Source organism: Salmo salar, chromosome ssa04, assembly GCF_905237065.1.
Source record: "Salmo salar chromosome ssa04, Ssal_v3.1, whole genome shotgun sequence".
Taxonomy (NCBI): Eukaryota; Metazoa; Chordata; class Actinopteri; order Salmoniformes; family Salmonidae; genus Salmo; species Salmo salar.
The window spans coordinates 68,526,103-68,549,340 of record NC_059445.1 but is presented as its reverse complement, the minus strand read 5'-3'; the positions used below and the strand labels follow the sequence as shown (position 1 = coordinate 68,549,340).

The window sequence follows — 23,238 nt, the reverse complement described above, 5'->3', positions numbered from 1 at the left end:
AGGGGACAGGGGACACATCCCTCAACCGGCTCCTTCACAAGATGGCTGCCACAAATAAAACACAACAAAGTCACACAACTACTCTTGATCTTTATTACAAAATTAGGTGTTTACATTGTGACCATAATACCATAATCATCATGGTATTTTGTTGTGAAATAATATGTGTGCATAATACTTTTTGAGGAAATAACATATTCAAAATCCCATGTGATCATCCATTGTCATCTTAAAATGTTTAATGACAAAAAAATCTAATCATTAAATCAAACAACAAAAATCATTGATCATCTTAAAATGTTTAAAAAGACACTTAGCAGAAAGTTCAAAGCATGGTTAAGCTGTCACCACAAGATGTGCGGTGAACCATAATATTAAAATATATTTGCTACCTTATATTAAATATATTCTGTAGCTATCATGTTATTTCGTATTATCATTTGTCTTTTTCAGACACTGTTCTCCTTTTTTCCCATATACTGTATGCTCTCACTAGATAGGGAAAGCATATGCATCAACAGCTGAATGCTACATTGTGGCCATACATAACATGTGATATACAGTTCAGTGTGTAATCGAATGCATAGACACACATATACACACACATATACACACACATATATATATATATATATATATATATATCAGCAGTAGAAGTAGTATTTTATCTCGACTGAGCACAGTATAAAATTCCAGATTTTGGCTCATAGTAATGCAATCTGCATTCCTGTATAGTTGTAAATGAAGGTCTCAATGTGTTGGTTGGCAGTGGTTTCAGATAGAGGAAGGTGAGAGGCTTGTGGTTGTGCAGCATGTAGAGTCTTGGACTGGTCTCAGGCCAATCGAATCTCCCCTTACCAACCCACTCAGCTTATCCTTACCCAGCCCTGTCCAGTCCAGCCTAGCAACACTAACCCGCCAGCTTACCACTAAACTTCAGACCAGCAAAGATCCCTCCACCTAGAGGGGAGGGTGGAGAGGGGAGGGAGAGAGGAAGAGAGAAAGATGGATATTATATCATTATATTAGAAAGTTCGGTTTTAGATTTGGGAAGAACGTTGTAAGTCAATGTCATTAAGGAAGGCTATCACAAATGTTACATTTCCATACTACTGTACCCATTACATGAAACTGAGGGTTGACTTCACATAGAGGTGTTAAATATTTCGTTTGGCTCAGGCTTAGAAGGGAGGCTGTTATAACCCTGATATGCCTACATCCAGGTCACGTTAATTAAGAACCAAATTGAAGACAACAGACTGAAACAGGGAGGGATTACTTGGACTTCTCCATTAAGAAACGTTCATTTTTGGTTTTGTTTTTCAAATCATGTTTTTTTTAAATTGCTCTAATAAACAAATTGCAGTTGCAGGAGTAGCCTGGAGCAGGCATTCTCATTGACATATGCATGTTTGTCTGTTTTGTTTGTAGGTCATCTTGCATTCTGTTTGAATCCTGTTGTGACCACAACTACTAGAGTTAGCCTTAATAAACCAGTCCCTGCCCTCAGTATAGTCTGTTTACTTCCTTTGTCCTCTGATTTGGTAGTTGGGGCTGCCATAATAGAAGCATTTACATTAATTTGGTTACACAGGAACAGCATGAAACCATGATGATACTAGTGTGGTATCACTTTCATGGTTCAATATTGGGTTTACCCTCCTCTGTTCTGTTAATGAATAGTTAAGCCCCAGTGTAATTGCGGTGCCGGAGAATGTGTGTGTGTGCATGTGCGCGTCCATGTGTCGGTGTGAGTATTACACTCACCAATAGCCGCCACTCCAGCAATGCTGCCGACAGCAATGCTGGCTATCTCGCCAGTTGACAATATTGTCTCTGTGGCTTCTTCATTTGCCTGGTCGGATGTGGAGACCATGGTGGTGCTGGCCTCTGTGGGGTTAGATGTGGGGTCAGTCCCTGGAGCAGAGGTGTTAGTACCAGTGGTGGAAGGTGCGAGGGTGGACACATTGGCAGGAGTATCGTCTGGGCTTATAGGTGGTGCTGTTGGGGTAGATGTATTGTTTGACGATGCAGGAGAAATGTCTGCACAGAGAATGGCTGACAATAAAAGAAGAGGAAAGAGTTGAGTCACCATTGTTCAAACAAGCACCTTCAAAAACATCTAAAATTTTAGTTTTTTCAAATGAATTCTTTACTCAATACTCAATTGTTTTGATATGTGTTTAAATACATATTTATTTATATAGATTTGCATAGATTTTACAACTAATCAGGGTGGTATTCATTAGGCACCAAATGTAAGAAAATTGACTAAATGGTACAATAAGAAATGCTAATTTTGTACTGAACACGTCACTTGTCTAAGAGTCAAACCATTACCTGTGCCTAGCAGGCAAACAGTCAGAGTGGGTAGGTTCACAGGCATGACCCTGTGTATGAAGTCTCCAAGCTAAGGAAGAAGCCTCGGTTTGTCTGAATATTGCACGTAGGCCTAGGGAGAGAGAGACAAAGACAGAGAGTGAGAGAGACAGAGAGTGAGAGAGACAGAGAGTGAGAGAGACAGAGAGTGAGAGAGACAGAGACAGAGAGTGAGAGAGACAGGGAGAGAGAGAGACTGAGACAGAGAGTGAGAGAGACAGGGAGACAGAGACAGAGAGTGAGAGAGACAGGGAGAGAGAGACAGCGCGAGAGAGACAGGGAGAGCGAGAGACAGAGAGTGAGAGAGACAGAGAGAGAGAGAGACAGACAGAGAGTGAGAGAGACAGGGAGAGAGAGAGAGACAGACAGAGAGTGAGAGAGACAGAGAGAGAGAGGGAGAGGCAGAATGTGGAGAAATAAATGTAATGTAAACTGATTTCCCTGACAGTAGATTATCAAAGATAGGAGACATTGACAGACATATTCTTGAACAATTCCCCATGGGGGTTTAAAGATAAAAATCCCAAACAAGATGTTACAGTAGAGGGAGAAAAAGGAAGCGAATTGTTGAATGGTTTGCCTCACAGTCAATAAGGTGTGGCAATTCAAGAAAAAAAAAAGTATCTTCATTTAAAGCCTATATGTAGATACATCATCAATAGAAGGTCACAGTGATATTGTTGTCTTGACTGTAACCAGATAGAAATAAGAAAAATAAGAAAAATACTTTTATTTCTGTGTATGAGCCATATTTTACAGTGATACTGTCATAAAACACTTTGATAGCAGAAGGGGTGAAGTCAGGCGCAGGAGGCTGAGGTCCGTGAAACACACGTTTAATAGTATTGGAAAAGGCCGCAACAAGGCAGGGTGCACAATAATCAGGTAGGAGAACAGCTCCAAAATACCCAAGGAGGGACGCAGCCCGGCAGCCCTAATGCCTAAAACAAGTAGCGTCAAATGAAAAATACAAAGAACCCCTACGTGCCCAAAAAGGCATGACACAAAAACAATCCCGTACAAATCCCCGCACAAAACAGACAAACTAAATACCCCACTAATGACTAACACAAAACAGGTGCAGACTAAACAGACATAACCAAAAGACACAGAAACATAGATTGGTGGCAGCTAGTAGGCCAGCGACGACGACCGCCGAGCACCGCCCGACCGTGGAGAGGCGCCACCTTCTGTGGACGTTGTGACAGATACTTTACTCCACTGGTTCCCCACTGGTGTGCCTTGAAGAACTCTCAGGTCTGCTGCAAAACTTTTCCTAATCTTGATAATTATTTTGAAAACTCACTTATAAATGTGACCTGTAGAATGCACATGGAATTTTGACTTGGGAGCACTAGTGCCTGGTCAGATAATACATTAAATGGTTACATCTGTATCGTTGTTTCAAGTCCAGTGTGCTCAGGCTGTTACATTTGAAGAGTTTAATTCAGAAACACTATGTATCCATTTTCAGAAATATTGATAAATTAGCTTTTATTGTTTAAAGAAAATATGAACGAGATTGGTGTGTTTTTTCACTAATTAATCATGGCATTGGGTTGTTCAATGACATACAGTCACTGTTAAAACTTTGGACACACCTACTCATACAAGGGTTTTTCTTTATTTTTACTATTTTCTACATTGTAGTAATAGTGAAGACATCAACACTATGAAATAACACATGTGGAATCATGTAGTAACAAAAAAGTGTTAAACAAATCAAAATATATTTTATATTTGAGATTTTTCAAAGTAGCCACTCTTTGCCTTGATGACAGCTTTGAACACTCTTGGCGTTCTCTCAACCAGCTTCATGAGGTAGTCACCTGGAATGCATTTCAGTTAACAGGTGTGCCTTGTTAAAAGTTAATGCTGAAAAGAAACCACTACTAAAGGACACCAATAATAAGAAGCCACTTGCTTGGGCCAAGAAAAATGAGCAATGGACATTAGACCAGTGGAAATCTGTCCTTTGGTCTGGAGTCCAAATTTGAGATTTTTGGTTCCAACCGCCGTATCTATGTGAGAGGCAGAGTAGGTGAACCGCATGTGTGGTTATCAACGTGAAAGCATGGAGGAGGACGTGTGATGGTGTGGGGGTGATTTGCTGGTGACACTGTCTGTGATTTATTTAGAATTCAAGGCACACTTAACCAGCATGGCTACCACAGCATTCTCCATCCAATCTGTTTTGTGCTTAGTGAGACTATCATTTGTTTTTCAACAGGACAATGACCCAACACACCTCCAGGCTGTGTAAGGGCTGTTTGACCAAGAAGGAGAGTGATGGAGTGCTGCATCAGATGACCTGGCCTCCACAATCACCCGACCTCAACCCATTTGAGAAGGTTTGGGATGAGTTGGACCGCAGAATGAAGGAAAAGCAGCCAACAAGTGCTCAACATATGTGGGAACTCCTTCAAGACTGTTGGAAAAGCTTTCCAGGTGAGACTGGTTGAGAGAATGCCAAGCGTGTGCAAAGCTGTCAAGGCAAAGGGTGGCTACTTTGAAGAATCTAAAATCTAAAATATATTTTGATTTGTTTAACACTTTTTTGGTTACTGCATGATTACATATGTGTTCTTTAATAGTTTTGATTTCTTTACTATTATTCTACAAAGTAGAAACTCGTAAAAATAATGAAAAACCCTTGAATGAGTAGGTGTGTCCAAACTTTTGACTGGTACTGTACATGTATAAAATCACTTGATGGTTTCATTTCAGAAAGACAAATAATCATATTCTTTTGCAAAGTGCTGTATATTCGCCTCTCTCAGAGAAATAAGTAATATTGCTAGGTTTTACACAGTCAACTGTAACAAATAACTACATTTTTAATAAAGAAATGTAGAAATTATACATTTATGACATCAATGTTAAAAAACATTTATTTAGTACAGTAATCTGAGATATGTATGTTAAACACCTACATTTGACATTTTTGTCATTTAGCAGATGCTCTTATCTAGAGCAACTTACAGTAAGTGCATTCATCTTAAAATAGCTAGGTGAGACAACCACATATCACAGTCCAATATAAAGGATACGAACATTCCATTCCAGCTAAACAATGGATATATAGTGTTTTGCAAAAAACACATTTTCACACATCTATAATCTATGAATAAAAAAATCTGAGAAAAGTAATGTTTTACACAAACATGAATCTACACGTAACCAATAATTTCTGATGAAAAAAGGCAATTAAAGGGGTACACACACCAATTAACCATCATGGGTAAGGAACTATGAAAATATTTCAAATAAACCCTATTTAATCTATAAAAAAAATGTTTGTCACAGAAAATAGATTATTTTCAGTATGGATCAGATGAGAAGGAGGGCATTACCACTAAATACATTAATAAGAAATTGTAAGTGTGCCACAGAATTTTATATCCCATCAAAGTGTGCCATGGTTAAAAAAAAAGGTTAGGAACCACTGCTTTACGCAACAAAATACTTAAATACAAAAGATAAGTACTATTCATATATACATACTTACTCTGACAATTCAAATGTTGACCCAAAGGTCACTTTCATCATATTGTTTGCATAACGAGTGACATTGCATTTTGTAGCATAACACAGTACACCAAGTTAGCCACACTAACCTGGAATAACAGCAACTGGTGTGTCCCTCTTTCTCTTCTCCTCTTCTTCTCTTCACCCAGCTTCATTAGCTTTTATACCAAACTGTATCTAAGTCACGTCATCATATCCACATCACCATAGAAGATTTGTATTTTTTACTTAATAAACGGATGTCCATCCTCCTGTTCATATTGCCAATTTATTGCCAGGAGAGCTGTAAAATTATATTGCAGTATCAGTTTGCTGTCAACCTCTTATCTGACTTCAGGGCAATGAGGAAAGACAGGAGATAGACCTATCTGGGAACCATGCACTAAAACGGTACTAAACCGTATCTTATTAAATAGGCTGTCAAAGGGAAAGATTATGATTATCAGAATATATATATTCAAGGTGTCCTTCATTAAAGTTTTCGTCATTTAGCACACATTCTTATACGTAGCAACTTACAGTCAGTGCATTCAACTAAGTAGAAAATAATAATAAACACATTACAATTATTGCAAGTACACCCTTCTTCAAAACAGCCATTATCAGCAGAATCAGTTCCTTAACTGATCCAGCTGGTAAAAGCCAAGGTGATTGGATAAAATACATATACTATGTAATATAAGGATTTAAGGAATGTGGTAGATACTGTCCACTGGGCACGAACATCAATTCAACATCGATTCCAGGTTGGTTTAACGTAGTTTCATTGAAATTACGTGGAAACAACGTTGACTCAACCAGTGTGCGCCCGGTGGATGATGAATGATACTAGAGGTTATTTCCTTCCTCTTGAACTCTTGAAATACAGTATGTCTGTCATTATGGCAATGTATTCACGTAGGAGCCTGAATGGTTGGAGCCAAGCGGTCAGACATTTTCCATTGGTGTCAATGGACAATGGGCTTCTTCATCTACACTTTGCGTCCCAAATGTCACCCTATTCCCTACATAGTGCACTACATAGGGTGCCATTTGGTACTCAGGCTCTGAATAGGCCCAGTAAAATGAACATGTGTTAATAAAAGATATACTGCTCTGTGAATAGCATTGTGTTGATTATATAGAGTTCTACTGAATGACTCAAGACTAAGCCTATAGGTTGGTAGCCTGTGAGATGGTTGAAGATGAGTTTGTGTGAGTATGAAGAGGAGATTTGCCCCCGGGCAGTCATGGTAATGAGAGAAAGAGAGAGAATAAACTTTGCAGTTATTTGTGTTTTTGTTTTGTGTCATTGTGTTTTGCTCTTTTTTTGTTTTGTTTCCTTTTTAAATTATTTTACTAATTTCTGTAAAATAGCATGTAATACACTCATATACTTATCCACACACCCATGCAAAACTATGTGCACAAATTGGTTGTGCGAACACACACACACACACACTACAGACACATGCATGCACACCTCCATTCCATAGATGATCTCATTGTACCGATATACATGTTCTTCTTTTTTATAATTTTTTTTACTTATCAAAGCTAAATTATTTTTAGATTATCTCTACTATTTTTATTAATTTATATCATTTAAATGTTATTACTTTACAAAAATATATATTTTTAATCCCTTTGGTATTATTTTCACAAGTATGTGGTACATTTTCATAACTTTTAGTACAAAACTCACTGGTCACGCTTGTAACGCAGCCAGTCTTTCATTCAAAACCTGTCATTGTGCATTAATTTGGATTGTAAACATCTGTCACACAACCATTGAATCAAAACATACGTTTATTGTGAAATGTAATGAGAACATTGGTTTAATCACCAAAACACAACGTAACGATATATTTTCAATTTAGTTGTTTTAACTAACCATGCAAGATACGTGTTTCAAATCACCCTTAGAAGTGCTGAAAGTAATATGCTACAGTACTGTAAATTACAGTAGATTACACAGTTTTCACATTAGGCAATACACTTACATTATCAAACAAAATTGACAGAAAATCTATAATTTCCATAAGATCTATCCAACGTGTAATCAAAGGTGGGATCAATGAAGACATCCTCTACAATCATACATGCAAAAAAAACATTGCACTTTTCAGTATAATTGCAACATAGGTGTACTGTCTGTAATCAAATGTAAGAAACTAAATTAAACAAATTAAATGAATAAAAATAAAACAACATTTAGTATGCATTCATTTGCATCAAGCATGTCTTGAGCATTTGGCCATAAATTCTCATCCACATCACATGAATGTCCTCAATGTTAAAAATATTTGTTGGTCTGATGTGATTAATAAGGAGCATCCAGACGCTGAACTTGATTAATTTACGAAATTGCTTCTTCCAATTATTGATAAACATGCACCTGTTAAGAAACTGACAGTTAGAACTGTTAAGGCTCCGTGGACTGATGAGGAATTGAAGAACTGTATGGTTGAAAGAGATGGGGCAGAAGGAGTGGCTAATAAGTCTGGCTGCACATCTGACTGGCTGACTTACTGCAAATTGAGAAAGTATGTGACTAAACTCAACAAAAGAAGAGGAAACAGTATTATGAAGCCAAGGTCAATGATATAAAGAATGAAATGATGGGCAGAAAGACAAATTCAATTCCATCTTTCAATGAATCAGATGGCTTATCAATCACAAAACCATTTGATGTTGGCAATAATTTCAATGATTACTTCATTGGCATAGTGGGAAAACTTAGTCTGGAAATGCCAACAATGAACAGTGTGTCACATCTGCTCCTGTCACGCCCTCTAGTGCTCATCCGGTGTCTCCTTGACCTGCTGCCACTCCCCCAGTGCTCTCTCCCTCTCTATGTGTGTGTGTGTGTGTGTGTGTGTGTGTGTGTGTGTGTGTGTGTGTGTGTGTGTGTGTGTGTGTGTGTGTGTGTGTGTGTGTGCGGAGACAGGTGTGCTGGAGTCAGAGCAGATCCCCACCAGCTGCAACCTGTTCCATAATCAAGACCTCTACAGACACTCAGCACTGCCACTTCCACACTGCCAGATCTCTGCTCAGTCAGTCTACGGTTCTAGCCGTTTGTTACTATTTAGATCCTGTTATCCTGTTGTGCCTGTTTTCCTTGCTTGATGCTGTTTTCCTCTCCGATACAGTTCTGCCCACTCTGACTCTGGTCCCTATCTCCAGTCCGACTTCTCGTCAGTCCTGCTACTCTGTCCTGGATTCCCCACTCTACGCTCCCTTGGATTCCCCTCCAGATCTGCTTACCCTGTCCCCACACCTCTCGCTCCAGCCTGAGCCTCCGCACCTGGTTTCCAGCAACCCGCCCGAGCTTCCTCTGGCCTGCACTCAATCTCCCCCCGTGTTTCAATAAATACCTTGGTTACGTCATCCCAGTCTCCTCGTCTGAGTCTGCTCTTGGGTTCACCTGTTCCGCTCCGCGTGACAGTGAGCCATCATACTCATGTATAAAAAAAACAAATAATGAAAGAAAGTATTGCAAGTTTGAATTTTGTAAAGTTAGTGTGGGAGAGGTGGAAAAACTGTTTTAGATCAATAATGACAAACCTCCGGGCATTGACAACTTAGGAGGAAAGCTACTGAGGAAGGTAAGTGACTCTATAGCCACTCCTATCTCATGCCTGGAGGGAAGCCAAAGGAGCGTCTCTGCACAGTATTTTCAGGTCTCTCCAGAGATGTTCGATTAGGTTCAAGTCCATGCTCTGGCTGGGCCACTCAAGGACATTCAGAGACGTGTCCCGAATCCACTCCTGCGTTGCCTTGGCTGTGTGCTTTGGGTCGTCGTCCTGTTGGAAGGTGAACCTTTGCCTCAGTATGAGGCCCTGAGCGCTCTGGAGCAGGTTTTCATCAATGATCTCTCTGTACTAGTCTCCCAGTCCCTGCCGCTGAAAAACATCCCCACAGCATGATGCTGTTAGTACCATGCTTGACCGTAGGGATGGTGCCAGGTTTCCTCCAGACGTGATGCTTGGCATTCAAGTTCAATCTTGGTTTCATCAGACCAGAGAATCTTGTTTCCCATGGTCTGAGAGTCTTATGGGTGCCTTTTAGCAAACACCGTTTTGTTCGTGCGAACAGATCACTTATCCAAAGGCATAACGCGCGAGCGCGGAACCAGAGACGAAAAGTCAAAATGTTCCATTACCGTACTTAGAAGCATGTCAAACGCTGTTTAAAATCAATCTTTATGGTATTTTTAACGTAAAATTGCGATAATATTCCAACCGGACAATAGCGTATTCATTCAAGGAGAAAAAGAAGGAGGGGCGCTCGCGGGACCGAGCATATCCAATCCCTTTGTTGCCAGGCAGTCCACTCAGAAACTGAGCTCCTATTATCTGCCCAGTGACAGGAGAATGCTCAAACCACTTTCTGAAGGCTGTTGACAGCCAATGGAAGCCTTAGGAAGTGCAACGTCCCCCACAGACACTGTAGTTTCGATAGAGAATCAAAAGAAGAACTACAATTCTCAGACTTTCCACTTCCTGCTTGGATTTTTCTCAGGTTTTTGCCTGCCATATGAGTTCTGTTATACTCACAGACACCATTCAAACAGTTTTAGAAACTTCAGAGTGTTTTCTATCCAAATCTACTAATAATATGCATATTCTAGTTTCTGGGCCAGAGTAGTAACCTGTTTAATTTGGGTACGTTTTTCATCCGGCCGTGAAAATACTGCCCCCTAGCCCAGACAGGTTAAGACAATTGATGTATGGATGACTCAAAGTGAAGACTGTGTTTGTGCAGATAACCAACAATTTACGACATTTGGAATGAGGCTGACGAGGTAAAGAATATATCATTAATACGAAGACTAATAGATCAGATATTTTGATATCTGAAAGTTATATTAGAAAAATTATAACTTTGTAATCTGAATATTTTCCTTGGTGCCCCGACTTCCTAGTTAATTACCGTTACACGATTAATCATTTTAATCGCGTAATAATAATTACAGAGAGTTATTTGATAAATATGTCTTCAGTTTTAATGATGCCAAAGACACGCCAGCACACACCTGTCTATATGAGGTCCCACAGTTGCCAGCTCATGTCAGAGCAAAAACCAAGCCACGAGGTCGAAAGAATTGTCTGTTCAGTTCCGAGACAGGATTGTGTCGAGGCACAGATCTGGGGAAGGGTACCAAAAACATTCTGCAGCATTGAAGGTCCACAAGAACACAGTGGCCTCCATCATTCTTAAAGGGAATTTGTTAGGAACCACCAAGACTCTTACTAGAGCTGGCCGCCCGGACAAACTGCTCAATTGGGGGAGAATGGCATTGGTCAGACAGGTGACCAATAACCCAATGGTACTTCTGACAGAGCTCCACAGTTCCTCTGTGGAGATGGGAGAACCTTCCAGAAGGACAACCATCTCTGCAGCACTCCACCAATCAGGCCTTTATGGTAGTGGCCAGACGGAAGCCACTCCTCAGTAAAAGGCACATAACAGGTCGCTTGGAGTTTGCCAAAATGCACCTAAAGACTCTCAGACCATGAGAAACAAGATTCTGCAATTACTTTACATTTAAGGTATTTCTAGATGAAACGCAGATTAGGTTTGGTGAAAAAGTTACTGTGTGATTTTGTGAGTTGTACTAAGTCAATTGAAAATGTGCTTAAAGTTTTGAAAAAACAGCATTGTTGAATATGTGTTCTAAGTTTTGTACTAACAGTTGTGACATTTTACCACAGACTAGTGAAAAAAGTACCAAGCAATAATATATTTTTTAATTTATATATTTTTTCCCTCTTCCTCTAATCACTGTTACTATTATTTATTTATTTACTGTTCTTGTTTATGTAATTATCTCACTTTGATTTAGCAACAGTGGCCTTGTCATTCATGTTAATAAAGTATATCTGAATCTGAGAGAGAGAGGGGGAGATAGAATGAGAGAGAGCAGTAACACCAACAGGATATCTCTCTCCCTCGTGTGTGTGAGGACTCAGTAGGGGTAAGTGGGCGGTGCTGGCTTTGGAAGCCCATGGGGCAGAGGCAGGATTAGGGGCTGTGACGGGCAGACTGGAGAACAAAGGGGAGCCTGTGTGGACTCAACAGCACTGGGTGACCTGTGGGTCACTAAGCCCTCACACCATGAGCCCTCCACCACTCAGTGAGGGCCACAGCCGGAGCGCCACTAATGCCACACTTTCCTTTCCCCACCCCACCATACCCCCTCAGCATGAAAACCTTCACTCACTACTTACTGTTGCCCACCATCGTATACATTGATATACAGGGCCTTCAGAAAGTATTCAGACCCCTTGACTTTTTCCACATTTTGTTATGTTACAGCCTTATTCGAATATGTATTAAATAAATACAAAATCCTACACACAATACCCCACAATGACAAAGCGAAAACAGGTTGTTAGACATTTTTGCAAATGTATAAAAAAAAAAAAACTGAAATAATTTATTTTAATAAGTATTCAGACCCTTTGCTATGAGACTCGAAGTTCAGCTCAGGTGCATCTTGTTTCCATTCATCATCCTTGAGATGTCTATACAACTTGATTGGAGTCCACCTGCGGTAAATTCAATTGATTGGACATGATTTGGAAAGGCACACATCTGTCTATATAAGGTCCCGCAGTTGACAGTCCATGTCAGAGCAAAAACCATGCAATGAGGTTGAAGGAATTGTCTGTAGAGCTCCGAGACAGGAATGTGTTTTGACACAGATCTGGGGAGGGGTACCAAAACATTTCTGCAGCATTGAAGGTCCCCAAGATCACAGTGGCCTCCATCATTCTTAAATGGAATTTGTTTGTAACCACCAAGACTCTTCCTAGAGCTGGCCATCCGGCCAAACTGAGCAATCGGGGAGAAGGGCCTCGGTCAGGGAGGTGACCAAGAACCCGATGGTCACTCTGACAGAGCTCTAGAATTCCTCTGTGGTGATGGGAGAACCTTCCAGAAGGACAACCATCTCTGCAGCACTCCACCAATCAGGCCTTTATGGGAGAGTGGCCAGACAGAAGCCACTCCTCAGTAAAAGGCACAAAACAGGTCGCTTGGAGTTTGCCGAAAGCCACCTAAAGACTCTCAGACCATGAGAAACAAGATTCCCTTGTCTGATGAAACCAAGATAGAACGCTTTGAGACTAGTTAGGATCGAGGGAAAGATGAACGGGGCAAAGTACAGAGAGATCTTTGATGAAAACCTGCTCCAGAGCGCTCAGGACCTGACTGGGGCGAAGGTTCACCTTCCAACAGGACAACGACCCTAAGCACACAATGCAAGAGTGGCTTTGGGACATGTCTCTGAATGTCCTCGAATGGTCCAGCCAGAGCCCGGACTTGAACCCAATCTAATATTTATTGGAGAGACCTGAAAATAGCTGTGCAGCCATGCTCCCCATCCATTCTGACAGAGCTTGAGAGGATCTGCAGAGAAGAATGGAAGACACTCCCCAAATGTAAACAATTTAATTTTAGAATAAGGCTGTAACGTAACAAAATGTGGAAAAAGTCAAGGGGTCTGAATACTTTCCGAAGGTACTGTACATAGACAGGATGTGGAGCAAATACAAAATTGACAGAGCTCTTTTGATACTTATATGTTTTATACAGTGTCTAACGTGATTAGAAATAGCATGCACATTACATCATTACATCATTACATCATCATTACATCACCATTCTGTATACTTCTGGCCCTTCTTTGGACACTGTGTTAACTAACCTCCAGACGAGCTTCAATGCCATATATAACTCTCCTTCCGTGGCCTCCAACTGCTCTTAAATACAAGTAAAACGAAATGCATGCTCTTCAACCGATCGCTGCCTGCACCTGCCCACCCGTCCAGCATCACTACTCTGGACGGTTCTGACTTAGAATATGTGGACAACTACAAATACCTAGGTGGCTGGTTAGACTGTAAACTCTCCTTCCAGACTCACATCAAACATCTCCAATCCAAAGTTAAATCTAGAATTAGCTTCATATTTCGCAACAAAGCATCCTTCACTCATGCTGCCAAACATACCCTCGTAAAACTGACCATCCTACCGATCCTCGACTTCGGCGACGTCATTTACAAAATAGCCTCCAACACTCTACTCAATAAACTGGATGCAGTCTATCACAGTGCCATCTGTTTTGTCACCAAAGCCCCATATACTACCCACCACTGCGACCTGTACGCTCTCGTTGGCTGGCCCTCGCTTCATACTCGTTGCCAAACCCACTGGCTCCAGGTCATCTACAAGACAATGCTAGGTAAAGTTTCCCCTTATCTCAGCTCGCTGGTCACCATAGCCCCACCCACCTGTAGCACGCGCTCCAGTAGGTATATCTCTCAAGTCACCCCCAAAGCCAATTCGTCCTTCGGCCGCCTCTCCTTCCAGTTCTCTGCTGCCAATGACTGGAACGAACTACAAAAATCTCTAAAACTGGAAACACTTATCTCCCTCACTAGCTTTAAGCACCAGCTGTCAGAGCAGCTCACAGATTACTGCACCTGTACATAGCCCATCTATAATTTAGCCCAAACAACTACCCTTCCCCTACTGTATTTATTTATTTATTTTGCTCCTTTGCACCCCATTATTTCTATTTCTACTTTGCACTTTCTTCCACTGCAAATCTACCATTCCAGTGTTTTACTTGCTATATTGTATTTACTTCGCCACCATGGCCTTTTTTGCCTTTACCTCCCTTATCTCACCTCATTTGCTCACTTTGTATATAGACTTATTTTTCTACTATATTATTGACTGTAGGTTTGTTTTACTCCATGTGTAACTCTGTGTTGTTGTATGTGTCAAACTGCTTTGCTTTATCTTGGCCAGGTTGCAATTGTAAATGAGAACTTGTTCTCAACTTTCCTACCTGGTTAAATAAAAGTGAAATAAATAAATAAAATAAAATACATACACAGAAAATACAGAAAAATGTGGTGAATATTTATATTTCTACTTCTCTTTTGTGATACATGTAAATAGAGTGTTTTTTCAAAAATGCATTCTTTTGTAATAATGCATAGTCTAATTCAGTGTTCTAGTGGAGACTAGTAAGAGTTGGCTACTAAAACAGCAAAATTCAGAATAATCAGGGTTCTGTAACGGTATGCAGCACAGGTCCGCTGCTGCCTAGATGGCGCTGTCTTGCGGAATGCACCTTGCAGTCCACTGTGTGTAGGGTCTCTGCACCGTCAGGCATAAAAGCGCTTGTCGAGTCGTTGATGGTTAGCAGCATAGCACGAACCTTTCCACGGTTTAATTCACATATTTATGATATTTATCTTGGACTACCGGGCGCATGTTTTTGCTGGTTGAACAATCTCAAACCTCGTAATTGAAGTGTATCCCGAGGCATGTAGTTAGCGTGTTGGCTAACGTTACCGGCTTTGCGCCAGGGCAGGAGTGAAGACCAATCAATCACCGGGTACCTTCACCGCTAGTTTTTGTGTAACGGTACAGTGTGGTGCTGCTGAGGCAAGGGAAAAAACGCAGCGGTCACCGGTGACTGGATCTTGTGGCGTGAGCACTAATGCAGTCTAGAAAACACGGCGAATCCCAGTCACCGGTGTAAAACACGGTGTGTAAAATACATCTAGTAGCCCTCGAACCAGATTATAATAATAGATAGGTCGCTAGCGTGATAGCAGGACAAGTGCAACGCAAGGATGTTGCAAGTGCTGGCTTGCGGCGTCGTAGTTTTTCCCGGTCTCTTCTTCATCTTTCGGAAAGTACTCCCTTCCATTTTCAAACAGTGGACCGATGCCGACGTTGTACTGGTCAGCGAGAGGTATTTATTCATTTTCTTTCTTTATGGTATATGTTTAACCCTGGACAAACAGTAGCTGGCCCTAAGGCTATGCTAGCTAGCTAGCTGGCTAGCACGGTCGTGCAAGCTGATAAAACAAATTGAGTCTTGAGCTTGGCACAGGGTTTTAACCGAATTAGCCACATTTGCTCTTTCAAACAGCGCTCAAAGATATTATTAGATTAGACACTAATTGTTTGTACATTTGATTTGTCATAATGGCCATTACATGTCGTACCCGAAAATCTTATTGTAGGCAGCGTTATCATAACGGTGGCTAACCCAGTGAATTACACCATAATAACACCTTGGGAATATTGCTCCGTTTTGGTCAAAATTACACACTCACATGCGCAAGGGTCAATTCAATGCTCATTTGAACCCTGTCACTCTAGTTGGGAACCCTGTCACTCTAGTTGGGAACCCTGTCACTCCAGTTGATAATCCCCGCCAACCTTCGAGCGCTGTGGTGGCTAATGAGTTATGCAATATAAAGTGCTGAACTATACTGAGCCGATCGCTTGGCCTTAATAACGCTCTTATCAATTCGGTAATAGTGCTCATCTGACGGATTTTTTTTTTTTGGGGGGGGCACGTGTTAATGCCTCAGGGGCTACATTCTCAGTAGCCCCGTGAACTCCGTTTGAATGCCTCTCCAGTTTGCTACAATGTCACATAGCCCGTGTGTTGATGTTGTTTTCTTTAGAAGAAATTTGACATCATCTGTCTGCAATAACGGCTATAGGATAAGTTACTGATAAGAATGCCCATCAGCAACATAATGAATTGTTCATTCATACGCTTGTTTTACGATCTGTTGGCCAGCTACTGTATGTGTAGTATTTATTTTACCTGCCTGTTAGAAGTGCCCGTGGGTCAGTGAGCGTCTGGATAAGCTGCAGGATGTGATGCTTGAGTTGTTCTATCTCTGGCGGTATTTTAGCCAGTGACATGTTTTACAGGCTCTATTACAAGATTATATCAGACCCCCACTTGGGCTCCCAAGTGGTGCAGTGGTCTAAGACACTGCATCTCAGTGCCAAAGGCGTCACTACAGACAACCTGGTTCAAATCCAGACAGTCACAACCGGCCGTGATTGGGAGTCCCATAGGGCGGTGCACAATTGACCCAGCGTTGTCCGAGTTTGGCCGGTGTAGGCCGTCATTGTAAATAAGAATTTGTTCCGACTTGCCTAGTTAAATAAATGTTAAATTAAATATATAAACGTTATATTCTTAGAATTGGAGAACGGTTTTGACCTTGTAACACATTTTTACTCTTGTTGGCCCCAACTGTTGTGAACAGTATTCGTCAGGTGTTTGTTTCACTTGAATAAAGTGGTATGTATGTGTTATCTCCTCTGCAGCTGCACTGTGAGTGTGGGGCTGTTTTTAAACTTTTTCTATTTTACCTTTATTTAACTAGGCAAGTCAGTTAAGAACACATTCTTATTTTCAATGACGGCCTAGGAACGGTGGGTTAACTGCCTTGTTCAGGGGCAGAATGACAGATTTTAACCTTGTCAGCTCAGGGATTCGATCTTGCAACTTTTCTGGTCACTAGTCCGACGCTCTAACCACTAGGCTACCTGCCACCCCTACAGGTGGGTTCAAGGCCCACCACCATGACAGAACATTAGATAATTCATTCCCATGTACCCACACTGTTCGAATCCATGCTTTATGTAATAATATAGGCCTGATATTAATTATAATATTGTAATTTTGTCAAGACGCTTATCCAATGAAACATACATTTCAATATATATACACTACCGTTCAAAAGTTTGGGGTCACTTAGAAATGTCCTTGTTTTTGAAAGAAAAGCAACAACAACAAAAAGCCCATTAAAATAACATAAAATTGATCAGAAATACAGTGTAGACATAATGTTATAAATGACTATTGTAGCTGGAAACGGCAGATTTTTATGGAATATCTACATTTATCAGCAACCATCACTCCTTTTAAAAGGATAATTGATCATTAGAAAACCCTTTTGCAATTATATTAGCACAGCTGAAAACTGTGGTTCTGATTAAAGAAACAATAAAACTGACCTTCTTTAGACTAGTTGAGTATCTACAGGCTCAAAATGGCATCACCGTTTCTGGGTTTGATTACAGGCTCAATCAATCAATCATAATCACTAGTTAACTACACATGGTTGATGATATTACTAGTTAATCTAGCCTGTCCTGCGTTGCATATAATCGCTTAGGTACACGTTGCTCCAACCATAAACATCAATGCCTTTCTTAAAATCAATACACAAGTATATATTTTTAAACCTACATCTTTAGTTAATATTGCCTGCTAACATGAATTTATTTTAACTAGGGAAAATGTGTCACTTCTCTTGCAAACAGAGTCAGGGTATATGCAGCAGTTTGGGCCGCCTGGCTCGTTGCGAACTGTGAAGACAATTTCTTCCTAACAAAGACAGCCGACTTTGCCAAACGGGGGATGATTTAACAAAAGCACATTTGCGAAAAAAGCACAATCGTTGCACGACTGTACCTAACCATAAACATCAATGCCTTTCTTAAAATCAATACACAGAAGTATATATTTTTAAACCTGCATATTTAGTTAAAAGAAATCTAGGTTAGCAGGCAATATTAACCAGGTGAAATTGTGTCATTTTGCGTTCATTGCACGCAGTCAGGGTATATGCAACACTTTGGGTAATTTGTCCGAATTTTACGTAATTATGACATAACACTGAAGGTTGTGCAATGTAACAGGAATAACGTTTTGTTTTCGAGATGATAGTTTCCGGATTCGACCATATTAATGACCTAAGGCTCGTGTTTCTGTGTGTTATTATGTTATAATTAAGTCTATAATTTGATAGAGAAGTCTGACTGAGCGATGGTAGGCAGCAGCAGGCTCGTAAGCATTCATTCAAAATAGCACTTTTGTGCGTTTTGCCAGAAGCCCTTCGCAATGCATTGCGCTGTTTATGACTTCAAGCCTGTCAACTCCCAAGATTAGGCTGGTGTAACCCATGTGAAATGGCTAGCTAGTTAGCCGGGTGCGCGCTAATAGCGTTTCAAACGTCACTCGCTCTGAGACTTGGAGTAGTTTTTTCCCTTCCTCTACATAGGTAACGCTGCTTTGAGGGTGGCTGTTGTCGATGTGTTCCTGGTTCGAGCCCAGGTAGGAGCGAGGAGAGGGACGGAAGCTATACTGTTACACTGGCAATACTAAAGTGCCTAAAGGAACTTAAACGTTAGCTTTTTTACATGGCACATATTGCACTTTTACTTTCTTCTCCAACACTTTGTTTTTGCATTATTTAAATCAAATTGAAAATGTTTCATAATTTATTTGAGGCTAAATTGATTTTATTGATGTATTATATTAAGTTAAAATAAGTGTTCATTCAGTATTGTTGTAATTGTCATTATTACAAATAAATAAATAATTAAAATCAGCTGATTAATCTGTATCGGGGTTTTTGGTCCCCAATAATCGGCATCGGTATCGGCGTTGAAAAATCATAATCGGTCGACCTCTAGTCTCAATGTCAACAGTGAAGAGGCGACTCCGGGATGCTGGCCTTCTAGGCAGAGTTGCAAAGAAAAAGCCATATCTCACACTGGCCAATAAAAATAAAAGATTAAGATGGGCAAAGATGGGCAAAGGAACACAGACATTGGACAGAGGTATGGCTCCTAATATTGTGCTCTGAAATATGGATTATATCAACAGTAACAGTCAAAAGTTTAGACACACCTACTCATTCAAGGGTTTTTCTTTATTTTTACTATTTTCTACACTGTAGAATAATAGTGAAGACATCTATATGAAATATGAAATAACACATGTGGAATCATGTAGTAAGCAAAAGTGTTAACCTCTATGGGCTAGGTGGGACGCTTGCGTCCCACCTACTCAACAGCCAGTGTAATCCCGTGGCGCGTTATTCAAATACCTCAAAAATGCAAAAACTTCAATTTTTCAAACATATGACTATTTTACACCATTTTAAAGACAAGACTCTCGTTAATCTAACCACACTGTCCGATTTCAAAAAGGCTTTACAACGAAAGCAAAACATTAGATTATGTCAGCAGAGTACCCAGCCAGAAATAATCAGACACCCATTTTTCAAGCTAGCATATAATGTCACATAAACCCAAACCAGAGCTAAATGTAACCTTTGATGATCTTCATCAGATGACAACCCTAGGACATTATGTTATACAATACATGCATGTTTTGTTCAATCAAGTTCATATTTATATCAAAAACCAGCTTTTTACGTTAGCATGTGACTAGCATGTGACTAGCATTCCCACCGAACACTGCCGGTGAATTTACTAAATTACTCACGATAAACGTTCACAAAAAGCATAACAATTATTTTAAGAATTATAGATACAGAACTCCTCTATGCACTCGATATGTCCGATTTTAAAATAGCTTTTCGGTGAAAGCACATTTTGCAATATTCTCAGTAGATAGCCCGGCATCACAGGGCTAGCTATTTAGACACCCAGCAAGTTTAGCACTCACCAAAGTCAGATTTACTATAAGAAAAATGTTATTACCTTTTCTGTCTTCGTCAGAATGCACTCCCAGGACTTCTACTTCAATAAAAAATGTTGGTTTGGTCCCAAATAATCCATTGTTATATCCAAATAGCGGCGTTTTGTTCGTGCGTTCAAGACACTCTCCGAAAGGGTAAATAAGGGTGAGGAGCATGGCGCAATTCGTGACAAAAAAATTCTAAATATCCCATTACCATACTTCGAAGCATGTCAACCGCTGTTTAAAATCAATTTTTATGCCATTTTTCTCATAAAAAAGCGATAATATTCCGACTGGGAATCTGCGTTTAGGTAAACAGACGAAAGAAAATAAAGCATGGGGTCGACTCGGGCACGCGCCTAAGCCCATAGTACTCTGATCGGCCACTTGCCAAACGCGATAGTGTGTTTTAGCCAGAGGCTGCCTCGATATCGTTCAGCTTTGTCCCGGGCTCTGAGAGCCTATGGGAGCCGTAGGAAGTGTCACGTTATAGCAAAGATCCTCAGTCTTCAATAAAAAGATCCAAGATGAAACACAACTTGTCAGACAGGCCACTTCCTGCATGGAATCTTCTCAGGTTTTGGCCTGCCATATGAGTTCTTTATATGCATATTCTAGTTACTGGGCAGGAGTAGTAACCAGATTAAATCGGGTACGTTTTTTATCCGGCCGTGTCAATACTGCCCCCTAGCCATAACAGGTTAATTAGAAGCAACTAGGAGCAGCTGCTTCCAATTGAAGGTCAACCCCATTAACTAAACATAGAAATAGAAAGCTGGTTTTTGATATAAATATGAACTTGATTGAACAAAACATGCATGCATTGTATAACATAATGTCCTAGGGTTGTCATCTGATGAAGATCATCAAAGGTTAGTGCTGCATTTAGCTGTGGTTTTGTTTTTTGTGACATATGCTAGCTTGAAAAATGGGTGTCTGATTATTTCTGGCTGGGTACTCTGCTGACATAATCTAATGTTTTGCTTTCGCTGTAAAGCCTTTTTGAAATCGGACAGTGTGGTTAGATTAACGAGAGTCTTGTCTTTAAAATGCTGTAAAATAGTCATATGTTTGAAAAATGGAAGTTTTCGGATTTTAGAGGAGTTTGTATTTCGCGCCACGCCCATCATTGGATATTGGAGCAGGTGTTCCGCTAGCGGAACGTCTAGATGTAAGAGGTTAAAGGTCTTATTTAAGAGGGGTGTTTTTTTCTATGGGTTTTGTGGGTAGTTGTCTCCTGTTTTGTGTCTGTGCACCTGACAGGACTGTTTAGTGGCGTTTGTTGTTTTGTATATGTGATTTGTTTGTTTTTTCCTTCTTTTGATTAAATAAAGATGAGTATACACGTTCCCGCTGCACCCTGGTCTAATCCTTACGACACCCGTTACAATATATTTTATATGACATACATTATTTATTTTGTTAACTAGTAAATAGTAGCCTACAGAAAAGTGTGTTTAAATAATGTTTTACTTGTTAACAATTTCTGCACTATCTGATGTGTGGAGACATTTCACTGCAGCTAATGTAGAAGGAAAAGCTGTGTACATTTTGCAAATACTTGGCCAAATCACATGTGAAGAATGCAACAAAGATGCAGAATCATCTGGCCAAGTGCATACAGTTCCCTCAGCGCTCACAGCAAGCAACCTCTGACATAAGAATCAGACACTTTATCTATAGCAACAGCTCATGGTCCTCCTGGAATCAGAAGTTTTTTTGACTCATTGGAGGATCATAGTCAGAGAAATGCTGATGAATGTCTTGCTCAAGCTGTGTATGCAACTGGTTCACTTCTGATGCTCACAGGCAATGTGTATTGGATGAGATTTCTGAATGTTCTTCGCCCAGCATACACCCCTCCAACCAGACATGCTTTATCTTCTCATTTGCTGGATGCAGAGTTCAACAGAGTTCAAAGTGAAGGTAAAGCAAATCATAGAGAAAGCAGACTGTATTGCAATCATCTCTGATGGGTGGTTGAATGTTCGTGGGCAAGGAATAATTAACTACATCATCGCCACCCTTCAACCAGTATTCTACAAGAGCACAGACACAAGGGACAACAGACACACCGGTCTCTACATTGTAGATGAGCTGAAGGCAGTCATCAATGACCTTGGACCACAGAAGGTATTTGCACTGGTGACAGACAATGCTGCGAACCTGAAGTCTGCTTGGTCTAAAGTTGAGGAGACCTACCCTCACATCACATCCATTGGCTGTGCTGCTCATGCATTGAATCTGCTCCTGAAGGACACCATGGTCCTGAAAACAATGGATACACTACAAAAGAGCCAAGGAAATGGTTCGGTATGTGAAGGGTCATCAAGTTATAGCAGCAATCTACCTCACCACGCAAAGTGAGAAGAATAAGAGCACTATATTGAAGCTGCCCAGCAGAACCTGTTGGGGTGGTGTGTCATCATGTTTGACAGTCTCCTGGAGGGGAAGGAGTCTCTCCAAGAAATGGCCATATCACAGTCTGCCGATATGGACAGCCCCATCAAGAGGATCCTCCTGGAAGATTTATTTTGGGAGAGAGTGGTAAGCAGCCTGAAACTCCTGAAACCTATTGCAGTAGCTATTACACGGATTGAGAGAGACAATGCCATCCTGTCTGATGTTCAGACTCTGCTTGCAGATGTAAGAGAAGAAACCCGTACTGCCCTGCCCACTTCACTGTATATCCAAGCAGAGGAAACTGCAGTTCTGAAATACTTCAAAAAGCATGAAGACTTCTCCCTGAAGCCCATACACACCGCAGCGTACATTTTGGACCCAAAGTATGCTTGCAAGAGCATCCTGTCTGGTGCAGAGATCAACAAGGCCTATGGTGTCATCACTACTGTGTCTCTCCACCTTGGCCTGGATGAGGGCAAGGTTCTTGGCAGTCTGGCGAAGTACACTTTCAAGCAAGGGCTTTGGGATGGAGATGCAATATGGCAGTCGTGCCAACATATCTCATCAGCCACCTGGTGGAAGGGACTTTGTGGATCTGAGGCTCTTTCCCC

The 23,238-nt window shown here is 40.7% G+C and overlaps 2 protein-coding genes across 3 annotated transcripts in view; one reads left to right on the top strand and one right to left on the bottom strand.

Moving 5' to 3' along the window:
• Positions 1-73: 73 nt before the first annotated feature.
• Positions 74-6,139, bottom strand: LOC106603726 (protein PRY2). The gene is made up of 4 exons (XM_014197763.2): positions 5,997-6,139; positions 2,341-2,452; positions 1,768-2,058; positions 74-960 (listed from the first exon to the last, which is right to left on the bottom strand). Exons 2-4 carry the CDS (start codon positions 2,384-2,386, stop codon positions 911-913), a joined length of 387 nt encoding a protein of 128 aa, XP_014053238.1. The 5' UTR covers positions 2,387-2,452; positions 5,997-6,139; the 3' UTR covers positions 74-910.
• An 8,906-nt stretch (positions 6,140-15,045) lies between these two features.
• LOC106603725 (ceramide synthase) overlaps positions 15,046-23,238 on the top strand; it is a 45,521-nt gene continuing 37,328 nt past the window's right edge. Inside the window, exon 1 of one of the 2 annotated variants that reach the window (XM_045717279.1) lies at positions 15,046-15,667. In XM_045717279.1, coding sequence (XP_045573235.1) covers positions 15,546-15,667 — 122 coding nt within the window. In that variant the 5' untranslated portion in view covers positions 15,046-15,545. The remainder of the gene's footprint in view (positions 15,668-23,238) is intronic. The other variant, XM_014197762.2, reaches the window with a different exon arrangement.

Coding starts and splice junctions, on each gene's coding strand:
- LOC106603726 (XM_014197763.2), bottom strand. CDS start 2,386: ATGCCTGTGAACCTACCCACTCTGACTGTTTGCCTGCTAGGCACAG. Junction 2,059..2,340: donor TGTTTGCCTGCTAGGCACAG/GTAATGGTTTGA, acceptor TTTTATTGTCAG/CCATTCTCTGTGCAGACATT. Junction 961..1,767: donor TGCTGGAGTGGCGGCTATTG/GTGAGTGTAATA, acceptor CCTCCCCTCTAG/GTGGAGGGATCTTTGCTGGT.